At 46.4% G+C, this 16,432-nt stretch overlaps 1 protein-coding gene across 2 annotated transcripts in view; it reads left to right on the top strand.

Moving 5' to 3' along the window:
• Positions 1–837: 837 nt before the first annotated feature.
• The window catches only part of NAA25 (N-alpha-acetyltransferase 25, NatB auxiliary subunit), a 55,468-nt gene continuing 39,873 nt past the window's right edge, over positions 838–16,432 (top strand). For both annotated transcript variants that reach the window (XR_014775464.1, XM_084762100.1), the window contains exons 1-3: positions 838–975; positions 14,185–14,270; positions 16,168–16,306. Coding sequence is in view for 1 of the 2 variants with exons in the window: in XM_084762100.1 (XP_084618226.1) it covers positions 918–975; positions 14,185–14,270; positions 16,168–16,306 (283 nt within the window). In the remaining variant the exon portion in view is untranslated. The remainder of the gene's footprint in view (positions 976–14,184; positions 14,271–16,167; positions 16,307–16,432) is intronic.

Raw genomic sequence — 16,432 nt, 5'->3', positions numbered from 1 at the left:
AGGTAAACAATCTAAGTTTTGAAAAAAGCTACTAGACTCACTGTTTTGTGCAAGTGTTACGAAAGCCACGTCCATTTCCATGCTGCTGGAGAGGCGCCATGAATTGAGTGCGAGTTGTCGGTACAAAGAGGAGGATGATATACTTGGAATGCCAGTAAATGAGAAGGCAGGCAACCACCTGCTAGGAAAACATTATTTTATTTTTTTATTTTCTGAGACAGGGTCTCTTCATAACCTTGGCTGTCCTGGAACTCACTCCGTAGATCTCAACTCAGGGAGATCTGCCTGCCTCTGCATCCCAGGTACTGGGATTAAAAGTGTGCACCTTTAGCTCCCTGTAGCTGTTGCTGCCAAACAAATTTGGAAAAAAAATTAGCACTCACAGTCGCATGCTGTACGAGTAAATCTGTAAAAGGACAGGCAATGATAATGTCCAGCGCTGTATGACTATTAAACAATGTACTTAAACAGCTTGCACTAGTGTCTGTACACGTACGGAATCGAGTCCCAGGGAGGGCGCGTCAACTTTTTGTACAGTTTCACTATTGGGCAAGCACTTTCCCAGGGCTCACACTGCACTACAAGTTCCCGGCAGCTGCACAAAGCCAAGACCAACTGGTTTTTCAAGATGTAAAGTCAGTGGGATTAAACCGAGGTCTCGCTTTCCACGCCTCTCCCTCTCACTGGGATAGGCTTCAACGGCAACAACCGCCCCTGGGGTGCAGATTGTTCCACCGGCAAAATCAAACCACAGCGCCAATTAAAGGGAAGGCGAACGTCCCTTTCCACGCAGGCGCACTCCATCGCAACTCCCCTCCACTATCGCGATACACGGGCGAGATCGGCGCTGGCCCTTTAACTGCCCCTTCCCGGGGGCCTGCCCAGCGCGTGCGCATTGCGGTTCTGCGCTTGTCATCATGGCGACGCGGGGCCATGTGCAGGACCCTAACGACCGGCGCCTCCGGCCCATTTACGGTGAGTACTGGGAGCCGGCCTGCCGGCCAGTGCGACAAACCAAGGCCTATTCTGCCCGGGGTGAAGGCCTAGGAGGTCCGCCGGGGACACGCGCGGTGCGGGATAGCGAGGGGGCGGGCCGCGCGGGGCGCTAGGCCGCAGCCTCCGCCTCGCTTAGGCGCCGGCCCCGGCGTTGCTGGTCCTTGAGGCGGCAACGGCGGGTGCCCGCAGCTGTCACTCCGAGCGGCTCGCGCCCTTCCATTGAGACGCGCGCTACTATCAGGTCTCTTTATTGCAGCTGCTCCCAGGGAAGCCGTGCGTGGTCTTTCCTGCAGGTGACAACCGGCTCCGGCGTGACGGTGGGAGCATCTTCCTGAGGAGAGATGCCCCGGTGATGGTGGCTCCATTTACTAGGATGAGGACCCGGGGGTTGTTTGGTTGGATGTAGTCTGGTGCACGTGGAGAAACTGAGGCCCAGAGAAGGGAAAAGGCTGATGCAAGGTCACTCAGATCGAGCCACATCCTGATGCTGCTCAGTGCGGGAACAGCTGCTCTGGGCACACGTGGGAGGCGGGGGGAGGGGGTCGCGGGGCCCAGAATAGCGGGGAGAAGGCAGTAGCTGGTGTCGGAGGGGCAGGCCGGGCTGCTGGAAGGTTTTTCCTTTCAACACCGTGTCTGTGGTTTTTCTCTGCATCTTGCCTTCCGCGTGCTTAGCGGATCCCTCTCCAATGGCGCTCGCCCCAAACCCACAGGCTTTAAGATGTTCCTTATTGTCATCTTCCTGCCGTAGTATATTAAACGAATCACAGAATTGAGTCAAAGAGAAACAGTTTGCTGTACCTGAGATGGTCTGTTATTGGAAGTGGTTCCTTTATTTATTTATTTATTTATTTATTTATTTTTTTGTGTGTGTTGCCTTTCGTCACTGATGGATGTATGGTCTTGTTTCATGTAATGCTGAGGAAGCTTCAAGGTCAATGGTTTTTGCTATAGTAGACCCAGCGTTTTCAACGTGGCTCTGTGGTTTGGCTTCTTTTGTTCTTAGCAGAGTGGGGTGCTTGTCTCTCTCTAGCAGATTGGTACAAATGGTCTCGATTTTTCTTTTCTCATTTTCCCATTATTTTACATCTATGGGTATTTCCTGCATGATGCCTGTGGACCACGTGCGTTCCCGGTGCTTGAAGAGGGCGTTAGGATCCCCTGGATCTGCAGTTACAGACGTGGGTGCTGGGACTCTTAACTGGGGTCCTGTGCAAGAGTAGGCAGCGCTCTTAACCACTGAGCCTTCTCCAATCTCTCCAGTCCCCCGTCCTGTTCTTTTTGTGACAGGACCTCACTATGTTGCCCTTGACTGGCCTGAAATCACCTGCTTTCTGCCTTCTTAGTGTTGAGATTAAAGGCCTAGCTGCGCTGTGTGTGGTGGCGCACGCCTTTAATCTCAGCACCCGTGTGGCAGAGGCAGGTGGATCGCTGTGAGTTCGAGGCCAGCCAGGTCTACAAAGGGAGTCTCAAAAAAAAAAAAAAAAAAAAAAGCCTAGCTGCTTTGCTCTTCTCCTGCCCTTTCTCCTCCTTCCTCTTTCTCTCTTTTTTCTTTTTCTTTTTTTGTGCATTGGAGTTTTGTCTGTGTGTATGTCTGTGAAAGTGCCAGATCCCTTAGAAATGGAGCAACAGTCAGGTGCAAGCTGCCATGTGGTTGCTGGGAATTGAACCCAGGTCCTCTGGAAGAACAGCTGTGCTCTTAACCCCTGAGCCCTCTCTCCAGCCCCACTCTTTTTTTTGTTTGTTTGTTTTTTGTTTTTTCGAGACAGGGTTTCTCTGTGTAGCCTTGACTGTTTGACTGTCCTGGACTCGCTTTGTAGTCCAGGCTGGCCTCGAACTCAAGCTATCTGCCTGCCTCTGCCTCCCGAGTGAGCCCCACTCTTCTGTAAGACAAGATTTCACTAACAGACCTGGAACTCTTATGTAGACCAGCTAGACTCAAACTTTCAGCTATCCTTCCTCTGCCTTCCAACTGTTGGGACTACAAGCATGTGGCCTGGTGCACAGTCGTCATAGTTTCATATGTGTATTTATTTGATGGCTTTTTTTTTTTTTGGTTTCTCTGTGTAGCCTTGGTTGATTTGGACTCACTCTGTAGACCAGGCTGGCCTCAAACTCACAGTGATCTGCCTGCCTCTGCCTCCCCTAGTTCTCGGATTAAAGGTGTGCCCAGTTTGATGCTTTAAAAATTTTTTAAAACTACCTTTGATGAAGAAATATTTTTTGGGTGTGTGATGGGGTGTGGTCACATGAATAGTATTGTGTGCCTGTGGAGTTCAGAGGGCACCGTGCAAGAGGGAGTTGGTCTTTTCCTCATGCAGATCTGGGAATTAAACTCAGGTTGTCAGGAATGGCAGCAAGTACCGTTGCTCGCTGAGCCATCTTGTTGGCCCTGAGGGGCTGTGTTGCGTGATGGCTTACCTTGCCATTGCCTGTTTCTAGCATGAATGGTCCTGTTCAGAACACTTAATTCAGTTTCTTACCAGGGATATCTCATTTAACCTTACACATTCTTCATACACACACACCCCTTAAGCAGTTGGAGCAGAGGCTTATTGATTGCTCTTATGTAATTTATCTAATACTGATATGTCCTGGACTTGGGATTTGAACTTCAGGCACACTGTCTTAACCGCTGTGCTAGAAATTACATCGCTTTGATTTGTCTTAAGGTCACAGAGATGGGGCTAGCAGGAAGAGGACTCAGATTTCTCTGTTGCTGTAAATCCTCCTGTTTTTTCAGTCTGTGCAAGACCAGGCTGGTCTCTGGCTTGTAGCTGCCCTCCTGTTTCTGGGTAATAGAAAGTACAATGTAAATTAAGAGCTCATGGTTTGTGCATCCCATCCCATCACAGACCCTGCCTGCAGGCTTTTCCTTTTTCAGAACTTTTTTTTTTTTGAGACAGGGTTTCTCTGTGTGGCCTTGGCTGTCCTGGACTCACTTTGTAGACCAGGCTGGCCTCGAACTCACAGCATCCACCTGCCTCTGCCTCCCGAGTGCTGGGATTAAAGGCGTGCGCCACCACACTCGGCATTTTTCTGAACTTTTATAAAAAGACTAAAACCTTTTCAAGAATTATTAGATTCATAACACTGTTCTTGAAGACCAAGGAGAACACCATTGGTCTTATAATCGGTTACAATTACTAATGTTCTGAGTTGTGGAAAAGAAACACCACTTCACATTGCCAAGCATCAGCCACATGTGACAGGTCATCGTCCCAAAGGGAAGCCTCAGAAGAGTAGAGGAGGCCTTCTGAGGGGCTTCTCAGACAAGGCAGGAATAGGCTTTGCCACAGGCTTTATACCTCAGACATATTGATGCCCCTAAACAACTGCTAATCCTTAAATCCAGGCTGCACTAGCTGACCACGAGCAAGCTCATCAGCATGGAGATCAGCCACACACTGATTGATGGTCGGCCCCAACTTGGAGCTGGTTACCTTAGGGAGCTGAAGGCTGGGCAGATGAGTGGGCTGAGGTTGTAAGCTGCGAGCTGTAGGGTTGAGCACAGGCTTCTGTGGTCCAGCCTGGCTTTGAGCTCCCTAAATTGCTCTTGCTGGTCTGGAACCCAAGCCTTTTTTATTTTTTATTTTTTTTAAATTTTTTTCGAGACAGGGTTTCTCTGTGTAACCTTGGCTGTCCTGGACTCATTTTATAGACCAGGCTGGCCTCAAACACAGCAATCTGCCTGCATCCAGGGTGCTGGGATCAAAGGAGTGCACCACCACACCTGGCTCTTTCTTCTGCCTTCTTGAAATTACCTCTTGCTGTGTTATTCTCACCAGTTGGCACTTTTGTTTGAGATGGTGAGCCTAGTGCTTTTTTCTGCCGTTGTTATTGCTGATGTTGGGTTGTGAGATGGCTCAGCACATAAAGATGCTGGCTGCCACGCCTGCTCAGCTGAATTCCATCCTGGGGACCCTTGAAGTATTAGGAGAGAACCTGCTCTCAGAAGTTGTTCTCTGACTTCCATACACGTGGCACGAACCTGTGAACACACGTATACGGAGCACAGTCTTTTGTTCTAATCTGTTGTGTGTCCTGTCTTGTCCTAGGGGCAGGTGTATCGTGATTCCAGCAGGCTCCTCAATGAGTTGCTTCATCCAGGAGTTGGGATGTTTCCCTTGGGTGTCTGGTCAAATTGTAGGGCAAGTAATTAATCGGCTATAGCTCATTAATAAAAACTTGAGGGCTGGAGAGATGGCTCAGTGGTTAAGAGCACAGCCTGCTCTTCTAAAGATCCTTAGTTCAATTCCCAGCAACCACATGGTAGCTCACAACCATCTATAATGAGATCTGACGCCCTCTTCTGGCCTGCGGGTGTACATGCAGGCAGAGCACTGAATACATAATAATAAATAAACCTTTAAAAAAAAGCAACTTGAAGGTTCTCATTCAAGGGTAATATTTATTCTGACTCTTTCGTTGGGCAGTGTTAACTGTGTGAGTCTTCAAAGCAACAAGGTATCATTGATGGCGAGTGTGGGTGACTCTGTGTGTGTGTGTGTGTGTGTGTGTGTGCGCGCGCGCGCGCGCGCGCACGCATGCGCACACACATGGGTCTGTATACATGTGGAGACCAGAAGTCAACCTTGGGTGTTATTCCTCAGGTGCTTTCTATTTATTTTATTTATTTATTTTTGTTTTGCTTTGTTTTTCAAGACAGTGTTTCCCTGTGTAGCCTTGGTTGTCCTGGGCTTGCTTAGTAGACTAGGCTGGCCTTGAACTCACAGCAATCCACCTGCCTTTGCCTCCAGAGTGCTGGGATTAAAGGCATGAGCCACCACTGCCTGGCCCTCAGGCCCTTTCTACCGTGTTTTGTTTTGTTTTTAATCTGGGTCTCTTTCTAGCCTGCCACTTGCCAGGTGGTCTAGGCTTGCCGATACTCCCAGTTCTATGGGGACTATCCTGTCTCTGCCTCGCCAGCCCTGGGATCACAAATATGCCACTGTGTCCTTTCTTTTTACTTGGTTCTGGGGATCAGACTCAGTCCTCATCATGTCTACCTGACAAACACTTTGCCTCCTGAGCTGTAGTACCAGCCCCTGTTTGACTTGCTGTGGAAATTTCACTTGTTACAACATCCTTTGTTCTGTAGTGAGAATCTAACCACTTCAAAAGCCCTGTTTACATAGGGATATAGCTCAGTGATAGTGTCTGTCTAGGCCACAGGTTCATTCTCCAGCCCTGGGGGAGGGAGAAAAGAAAACAAATCTTGGATTTTTTTTTTCCCCAGATAAGGTTTCTCTTGTGTAGCCTTGGCTGGCTTGGATTTGCTTTGTAGACCAGGCTGGCCTAGAACTCACAGAAATCCACTTACCTCTGCCTCCCCAGTGCAGGGATTACAGGCATGTGCCACCATGCCCAGCTCCTGGGGAAACATTTTACATGGGATAGAGAATAATAGAACATGGTCATTAGTGTCTCATGTAGCCAGGCTAACCTAGGACTTGCTATGTAGCTAAGGATGACCCTGCACTTGCCTCTTGTGTGTGCTGGGATCACAGGCTCTGCCACTTCATGCAGTCTTGTGAGGTGTTGGGTTTCACAAAGCTACATCGGCAGCCTAGACATATATAATTGTGTTTGTGCTAAGGGTTCTGAAAAGTGTGGCTTGCCCAAGATCATGCAGTGTGGGCATCTGGGCTTTTGGGAGCAGGTTATAAAACATCCTTGTGGACATAAAGTTGTAAATGGAATGAAGGCTCTTATTTAAAGCCTGGCCTGCTGAGGACACACGCAGTGAACCCCTGTGGGGGGTTTAGAGGTGCTAGAGTGGGAGTGGGAACAGAAGGCAGAGGGATGTGTCCTAAAGCTGTTGCAGGACCAGGAAACTTGTTTCATTTTCCTTTGAGAAATTTGTCCCTTTCCTTCATTCATTTATTCATTTTTGGTTTTTCAAGACAGGGTTTCTCTGCGTAGCCTTGTCTGTCCTGGACTCGCGTTGTAGACCAGGCTGGCCTGGAACTCACAGCAGTCTGCCTGCCTGAGTGCAGTCTTGTGTTTTAAGAGAGAGCTCAGGCCTGGTGTGGTAGTGTATGCCTTTAATCCCAGCACTCAGGAGGCAGAGGCAGGCGAATCGCTGTGAGTTTGAGGCTAGCCTGGTTTAGAAAGTGAGTCTAGGACAGCCAGGGCTACACAGAGAAACCCTGTCTCAACCCCCGCCACCGCCCCCCCCCCAAAAAAAAAAAAGAAAGAAAGAGAGACATCATCGAATATTGGGTGATAAATAGATTAGGATTTTGTTTTACTGCATTTGTTGTTGTTATTGTTGAATGTGTCAGGTGTTTTGTATGTCTGTGCACGACATGCATACTTGGTGGCTTGAAGTGAGAAGAGGGTGTCGGGTTGGAATTAAGCCCTTTGTGAGCTGACAAGTGGGTGTTGGGAATCAAGTCCTGTTCCTGCGGTGAGCCATAGTGCTCTTAGGCACCGAGGCATTCCTCCAGTCCCTCTACCCATTTAAAAAAAGATGGAAAGGCAGCCAGGCATGGTGGTACACACTTGTAATCCCACACTCTGGGAGGCAGAGTCAGGCAGATCTCTTTGAGTTGGAGGCCAAGCCTGGTCTGCAAAGTGAGTCCAGGACAGCCAAGGCTACACAGAGAAACCTTGTCTTGAAAGACAAAACAAAAAACCCAAAACAAAACAAAACATGGAAAGGCTCTTAATGAAGTGGGCAAGGCGTGGGGAATGGCTTAAAGGGGACAAATGATAGACAAGGCCACGTGGAGGTGCTCTTTTTGTCTTTGTGGTTGAGATAGTCTTGTTAGATAGTTCAGGCTGGCCTTACATTCTTGATTCTCTTGGCTCATCTTCTGATTGCTAAGATAGCAGGCATGCACTACCATGCCAGGCTGGCATTTGTTTGTTTGTTTTTTTGGTTTTTCCACACAGTGTTTCTCTGTGTAGCCTTGGCTGTCCTAGACTCACTTTTGTAGACCAGGCTGGCCTCGAACTCAAAGCGATCTACCTGTCTCTGCCTCTTGAGTGCTGGGATTAAAGGCGTGCGCCACCATGCCTGGCTACTGGTGGTTATTTATTTATTTATTTATTTGCTGTTGTTTTGTTTTTCTTTATTTCCTTTTCTTTTTCTGGTACAGGGTTTCACTGTTTGTACTGGCTGGCCTCAAACTTACTATACAGACCAGTCTGGCTTTGAATTCATTCACACTGTGGCCCATGTATACTCTACACATACACAAATAAATACATAAATGTGTTTTTTCCTTTAATCCCAGTGTTTGGGAGCTAGAGGCAGGTAGACCTTTGTGAGTTTAAGGCCAGCCTGGTGTACATAGCAAGTTCCACCTAGCCAAGACTACATAGAGACCCTGTCTCAAAAAGAAAAGGATAAACAACCAATTTTAAAAAGAGGGGCTTGGGGCCTAGATTGAAGGTTATCCTTGGCTACATAATTTTCCCCAGAATATATGAGACCCTATGTCACCCACCCCGCAAATAATTATAATATACATCCTTATTAGTAACAGAAACTTGCATCTCTTGCTGGGAGGAAACAATGAAAACAAAATGTCACTAAATTCCTATTTGTACCCTCCATTAAAAGAAACAAAGAGACACTAGTAAAGATACTAGTGAGAAGGTGAGAGAGAGAAAAGGCACAGTGCAGTCAAGTTGTCTGCAGAAAAGCCATCTGATGGGTGTTGTTTTTTAACAAAATCTCAATCATTCTATTTTTACCAATAAAGACTCAGTAGGCAAGCCAGGCACGCCCGTAATCCCAGCACTTGGGAGGCTGGGGCAGGCAGATCTCTGAGTTTGAAGCCAGCCTGGTCTACAAAGGGAGTCCAGGACAGCCAAGGCTACACAGAGAAACCATGTTTCGGAAAAGCTGATGCTGTGGTGAAAACCTGGCAGCTCAGGGAGGCAGAGAGAACACTCAGCTACCTTCCTACTCAGCTGATGGTCCCAGAAAGAAAAAGCTCCTTTCTCCTTCTCCATACTGTGTCTGAAATACCCTTTAACTCAATGTTTCTCCTTTGATTTCTGTCTAAATTATTTATTTGTTATATATACAGCGCTCTGCCTGCATGTATGGAAGAGAACATTAGAGCCACTGTGGTTGCTCTTAACATCTGAACCATCCCTCCAGCCCCCTCATTTATTTATTTGTTTGTTTGTTTATTTATTTATTTTCTTGTTTCTCTGTGTAATAGTCTTGGAACTCTCTTTGTAGCCCTGGCTAGCCTAGAACTCACAGTAATCTGCCTGCCTCTGCCTCCCGAGTGCTGGGACTACAGGTGTACAGCACCAGCTTGGCCTCCTTTGATTTCTTTTTTCTTTCCTTTTTTTTTTTCTTTTGGTTTTTCGAGACAGGGTTTATCTGTGTAGCTTTGCCTGTCCTGGACTCGCTTTGTAGACCAGGCTGACCTCAAACTCACAGCGATTCACCTGCCTCTGCCTCCCAGAGTACTGGGATTAAAGGTGTGTGCCACCATGGCTGGGTTTCTTTTTTCTTTTTTCTTTTTCATGATACAAATCATAAATTATATTTATATAGTAAATAACTATCAACAGTACACTCCCATGTGTGTTGCACACATGCCACCATCCCCTTCCTGATAAACACTCTGAAGGAAGTCACCATGCTGTTTCTTGGTCCCCAGACTGGTGGTTGGTTTTGATTTGAGACAGGGTTTCTTTGTGTAGCTTTGGCTGTTCTGGAATGGCTTTGTAGACCAGGCTGGCCTTGAACTCACGAAGATCCGCCTGCCTCTGCCTCCAGAGTGCTAGCATTAAAGGTGAGCACCACCGTGCCTGGCTTCTCTTTTGTTTTCTTATGTTCACTCCTTGTCAACTGGTCGCTTTCTTCTCTTGACCTATGGTTGACTTCATAATTTATTTAGTAAGTTAGTTTTTGTTTGTTTGTTTGTTTTTGTTTTTTTCTGAGATGGAGGTCTCTCTGTCTTAGCGTTGGCTGTCCTGGAGTCACTTTGTAGACCAAGCTTATTTGGTTTTTCGAGATAGAGTTTCTCTTTGTAGCTTTAGCTGTCCTGGACTTGCTTTGTGAACCAGGCTGGCCTTGAACTCACAGTGATCCACCTGCCTCTGTCTGCCTAGTACTGGGATTAAAGGCGTGCGGCACCACGTCTGGCTATGGTTGACTTTATTATTTATCTCATGTTTACCAAAAGCTTTTGGATTAAAGGTGTCTGCTAAGGCTGAGCCACACCACAACAAGAGACAGGTTTTTGGGCATGGTGGTGCATGCCTTAAATCCTAGCACTCTGGGAGGCAGAGGCTGGTGAATCTTGGGAGTTCAAGGCCAGCCTGGACTACAAAGCTAGTCCAGGACATCCAGGGCTACACAGACTCTGTCTCAAAAAACAACAAAACAAAACATAGCAAACAGAAAGAAACAAAGAAAAAGAAACCAGTTTTTCCAGTTTGCAATCTTGGGGTTCACAATGTAATCAAATATCCTTCACCAGGTAGGTTCTAGTTCTCTTTGGGGCTCTTGCTGTGGGACTCTCTAGTCCTATCTTGGAGGACTCCTCCACCGAAAAGAGTGTTCTCCTTTGGGGTGCCACTTACCATGCACTGACTCATTTTCCTCTGTCTGGCTTCTGGGAGGTTAATTTGTCAGAGTCCTCTTACTAAGAGGATAGCAACTGTCTCCAGACAAACCACAATTACCCTTGAATATGTTTTAAGATTAATAACTTAGGACATCACATTTACTGGCCAGTTTTGTTCAAGGGCTATAAAGTTTATATTAGAGACCCAGTAATATAAATTGAAAAGCAACTTTTCCCAAAGAAGTTAGAGGCCAATTAAACAGCCTTTGCCCAAGCATTTGGAGGAAGGTTTGACGTTAAGCCAAATGTAACACAGGACCACAGGGAACAGAAACTCGGACAGCAGCCCCAGCTAGGGGCTTCCCGGAGTCTCTGATGGGAACAGGGCCAGATGGTGGCCCCCCTTTTTTTTTTCTGGTCATCCTGCTTATGTCCTGTGACAGTTCTGAATGGAAATTCTGGAACAGCCACTGATAAACCTTAGACTCCATGGCTTTCTGCTGCAGGCTCCCAATGTTGTAGCTACTGGGAACCAGGAAGCAACCTGATTTACCCAACTTGAGTCAAATGCCACACCGGTGTGACCTGCAGTTCTGTGGTTTAGATATGATCTTAGCATATCATCCCAGTGGATCCTGTTCTCACATGAGGCCGTGGGCAGATTGGTACAGTGTAGCATAGCCTGTCCCCTTCAGAGTGATAGGGAAATAGCCTTAGGCCTAACCTCAGGTTTGATTGTTTATCAATAATCACCCAGCAGTATGAGTTTATCAAAAATGAAAAAAATCTGCTTAAAAAGAAAATGGCCTTGCTATGTAGCTCAAGCTGGCCTCAGGCACTCACTTCACAGTCCTAAACTGGGGCTGGGGTGCTGCACAGTGCAAACCTGTAATCTCAGCACTTGGGGATCTGAAGCAAGAAGATCCCTGTGAGTTGAGGGTCAGCCTAGATTACTTACATAATGAGTTGGTAGCTAGTCTAACTACACTGCAAGACCTTCTATCAGTGTCCCCACACACAGAAAGGAGGAAAACCACTGTGATCTTCCTGCCTCAGCCTGCTGAGGATGGGATTTCCCTTTTCCAGATGTGGGCTGTGAACCTAGAACCTGAGGGCTAAGTCAGAAGTCACTGACTCAGATTGATAGCAACACTGAGCTACAATGAGACGCCACCATTTAGTGCTGATTGTCCCTGCTGTGTATTCTGTAAGGACAACAGATGGCCTGTCACCTGAACTAAGGATGTAAGGATGGTCTTAGATACTGGGCTATTCAAGAGGCTGCCCAGTCTCTAGGAGTCTTTACTCTCTCTGCCTGTGTGTTGGGGTTTCTGACTTTCCTTTCTGGGCTGTGATTCTCCACAGAATAAAGTGTCTTGTCTTTTTACCATGCATTACTGCTGCTCATCAGTAGTGTGTTCACATGGCTGCGGTAAGGTTTAGTAAATGGGACAGGAGAGATGGCCTAGCAGTAAAGAGACTCTGGGCTAGATTCCCAGCACCTCCATGGCAGTTCACAACTGTTTGTAACTCTAGTTTCAGGGGATCCAGCACCCTCTTCTGGCCCCTGATGGCACCAGCCGCACAAGTGGTGTATAGACACATGTGCAGGCAGAACACCCATACACACGAAATTAAAAAAAAAAGAAAGAAAGAAAGAAGAAAGAATTGCCTGGAGTGTCCCCCCAAGCTGAATTTTATTGATGGGTGTGTGGATGCAACCTATGTACATTCACACAGCAAAATACTATTGAGCCTTTGACAAAAATGGACATAGGGCATTGTGATTACCTGGAGGTCACAGCTAAGTGACGTAGCCAGACACAGAAAGAAAGCCCCTGCCTGATCTTGCCCAAGGAGCCCACAGAAGGAATATGACAGTCTTGTCGAGCATTGAGGGGAAGGGAAGAGAGATGTTGATGGTTGAGGAGGAGCAGGGACATGGAGATGACTACATAAAAAATTGGGCAGTCACATGGGCCGTTGTCTAGAATTCCTATGTCACATAACTGAAAATGTTTGAGATAGTGTGCTGACTGCACAAAAGTGGTGAGTACACGTGTGAGGCGGTGGAATGCTTGGCTGGTGATCATATCACAGACTTACTCCCATGTACACAGTAGGCTTTGGTTGTTCAAAGCAGAGGCTTGTGTTGGTTTTGACTGGTGTATGAACCTGCTCCTTCCCTCGCACCCCTGCTGCTTCCTTTCTCCTCCCCTAGACTTGCGTGTGAAGCTGCCTGTATCGTCTCCTCACTGCATTAGAGTTGTGTGGCAAAATAAATCCTTGATGTTTTATTGAAGGAGCTTTGAAATTTGAACATTAAAGAGTAATTTACAAATGTACCTTTACATTTATTATGTAGTATACACTGCGTGCCTGAGGTTAGAGGATGACTTTTGGGAGTTGATTCTCTTTCTACCAGGTTTAGAAATATGCACCTTCACCTGCTTATCTATCTTGCTGGCCCCAAGGATTCCTTTAAAAACAAAATAACTTGGACTGGAGAGATGGCTCAGTGGTTAAGAGCACTTCCAGAGGTCCTGAGTTCAATTCCCAGCACCCACATGGTAGCTCACTACCAAACAATCTGTACTGGAATCTGATGCCATCTTCAGGCATGTAGGCATACATGCAGACAACACTCATACTTTTAAAGAATAATAAGTTTTTTAAAAGGTTAATATTAAGCTAAGATTTTTTTTAAAGATTAAAAAACCTCCAACTTTATTGCTTAAAAGTATTTTAAGTTTTAACCACTAAACTCACTGTTTTCCCATACATTAAAAAAAAAAGAAAGATGAGGGGGTTGGAGAGATAGATGGTTTGGTGGTTAAGAGCACTTGTTCTTCCAGAGGACCCAGGTTTGGTTCAGAGCACTTACATGGCAGCGCCAACCACCTACACCTCCAATTTCAGGGGATTCAGTGTTCTCTTCTTGCCTCCTCAGGCATGTAATACACATGGCACACAGACACATATATATGCAGGCAAGACACCCATACACATGAAATAAGTAAAATCTAAAAAAAAAAAAAAAAAAAAATCATGGGGGGAAGAGATGACTTGGTGATTTTGAGCTGCCACATGGGGGCATGTGAGCCAGCTCTCCAGTCTGATTTTGGTTTTGATTTTTCTTTTTCTGATTTTTCGAGACAGAGTCGCTCTTGGACCCACTTTGTAGACTAGGCTGGCCTTGAACTCACAGAGATCCACCGGCCTCTGTCTCCCGAGTGCTGGGATTAAAGGCATGCACCACCATGCCAGGCTGCCTGTTTTTGCTTTTTAATAGAATGTTTAATTAGTACATGCTAGGACAGCATATGTAGAATCATCAGACGCCTTGTCATGATGTCACTGTTTTTGTTAATTTTGTTGTTTGTTTGTTTGTTTGGTCTGGTTTGGTTTTCCAAGGCAGGCTTTCTCTGTGTAGTCCTGGCTGTCCTAGAACTCACTCTGTAAACCATGCTGGCCCCAAACTCAGATCAGAGTGCTGGGATCAAATGCATGAGCTACCACACCCAGCTTCTGGCATGATGTTTTAAATAAAAAATTAAGATACTTTCTGAAGATCCCAAAGGAAACTGTATTTCTCATGTTTGTTGGTGAAGGCTTAAGATAATTCTGGTTTTTTTTTCCCCCATAGATTATCTTGATAATGGGAATAACAAAATGGCAATTCAGCAAGCTGATAAACTGTTGAAGAAACACAAAGATCTTCACTGTGCAAAGGTAACTGCATTTGTCTTTTATTTATTTATTTATTTAGGTTTTTCGAGACAGGGTTTCTCTGTGTAGCCTTGGCCATCTTGGACTCACTTTGTAGACCAGCAGGCTGGCCTCGAACTCACAGCGATCCGCCTGCCTCTGCCTCCCAAGTGCTGGGATTAAAGGCGTGCGCCACCACGCCCGGCTCTGCATTTGTCTTTTAGTTACTTATATTTGTGTGGGGTTGTTAGGTAACCCAGACTAGCCCGAAGCTTGCTATGTAGACCAGATTGACCTCAAACTCACAGATTCATCTGTTCTATCTTCCAAGTGTTGGGATTAAAGGCGTGTGCTACAATGTAAATTGTAAATTATAATTTGTAATTTTTGGTTTTTTGTTGTTTTTGTTTTTATTTTTTAAGACAGTTTCTCTGTGTAAAGCTCTGTGCTACTGAAACTCGCTCTGTAGTCCAGGCTGACCTCAAACTCAGGGAAAATCACCTGCCTCTGCCTCCCAAGTGCTAGGATTAAAGGCATGTGCCACCACCGTCTGGCACATATTTGTAATTCTTTATTTCTTTTTGTTTATTTGCATTTTTGATGCAGGGTTAAACTTGCTGTGTAATTGAGCAACTTTGCCAGTCTGATTCTCCTGCCTTCCCTCCCAGCCCCCACCCCACATCTCAGTGGCTGTACAGAGATGCCCCGTGCAGTGCATGTAGAAATCAGAGGAGAAACAACTTTCAGGAGCTGCTTCTCTCCTTCTACCAAGTCAGTGCCAGGGTCTGAAGTCAGGTCAGCAGGCTTGTCTGGCAGGCGCCTCTACCCATGAAACTGTCTCCACAGCTCTCTTGCTCACCAGCCTTCCTTCCTCCTTTCCTGTATACCACTTAGTGTCCTGAGTACTTTTTTTGCATAGATAGTGTTTAATTGAAGTATAACTATATATTAAGGGATACTTTTTAATTTTTTTTTTTTTACTAACCCCACCACACCCCTACCCAGTCAGGGTTTCTCTGACTGACCTTGAGTGCACCACCACCACCCAGCTTATTTTCACAACTTTAAAAAACAGTATTAGGTGCTTTTACTATAGCTGGAGTAAGAAGGAGCTTTGAGTTGTGTAGTTGCTCAGCAGCTTAGTGTCCCTTGTAGCTTCTGCTTTCAGTTTAGCTCTTGGTTCTCATTTCCTCCGTCCTCTGTGTGCATGTGCACGTGCACAGTGTTTGGTGCACAAGTGAGTACGTGTTGAGGCAGAGGTGACATCCTAAAGATTTTATAGCCTGGCAGTGGTGGTGCATACCTTTCATCCCAGCATCAGGAGGCAGAGGCAGGTGGATCTCTGAGTTCAAGGCCAGCCTGTTCTACAGAGTGAGTTATAGCATAGCCAGGGCTACACAGAGAAACTCTGTCTCAAAAACAAATAAACTAACACAGATTTTATTATGTATGCGTGTGTATACCTCCTCTCCCCCATGGCTGTGGAGACTACAATGGGCATCAGGTCACTTAGAGCTGGAGTTTTATAGGTGTTGTGAGCTGCCTGACATGAGTGCTGGGATCCAAAGTTTGGTCCATTTATAGACCAGCAAGTGCTTAACTACAGATCTGGCTCTCTAGCCCCACCTGTTGGTTCATTCATTTAGTCTGAGACAGACTTGCACTGGTCTGGAACATGCCCAATAGGCTAGGCTGGCCAGCTGCTGAGCCTCTGCCTTTCCAGCACTGGGGTTAGAAGCGTGTGGTGACCTTTGGGCATTTGTCTCAGCTAGAGTGCTCCCAAGGAGCACTTTACCAGCCTTGCCCTCACCCTCCTTGCTTTGGAGATGGGATTTTTCTACTGTAGCCAGGTGCAGAACTGGTACTGATCCTTTTGCCTTAGCTTTCTTGTGGAAACTGATTTTTCTCTTCTTGCTATTAGGTTCTCAAGGCAATTGGTTTACAGAGAACTGGAAAACAGGAAGAAGCCTTCACCTTGGCTCAGGAGGTGGCTGCCCTTGAGCCCACAGATGACAACTCCCTACAGGCCCTGACGATCCTTTATCGGGAGATGCATCGGCGTACGTGACTTTCCATGTCAGCCCTGACTCATGTGGATGACAGTAGAGAGAGAAATGCATTGATTATGGCCTGTGAAGAGCTTTACCAGGACAGTTCAATGCATTAGTTTCCTTTACTTGGAGTGA

The sequence above is a fragment of the Acomys minous genome, assembly GCF_964271855.1.
Source record: "Acomys minous genome assembly, chromosome: 16".
Taxonomy (NCBI): domain Eukaryota; kingdom Metazoa; phylum Chordata; class Mammalia; order Rodentia; family Muridae; genus Acomys; species Acomys minous.
This window is presented reverse-complemented; position numbering and strand designations above follow the sequence as displayed.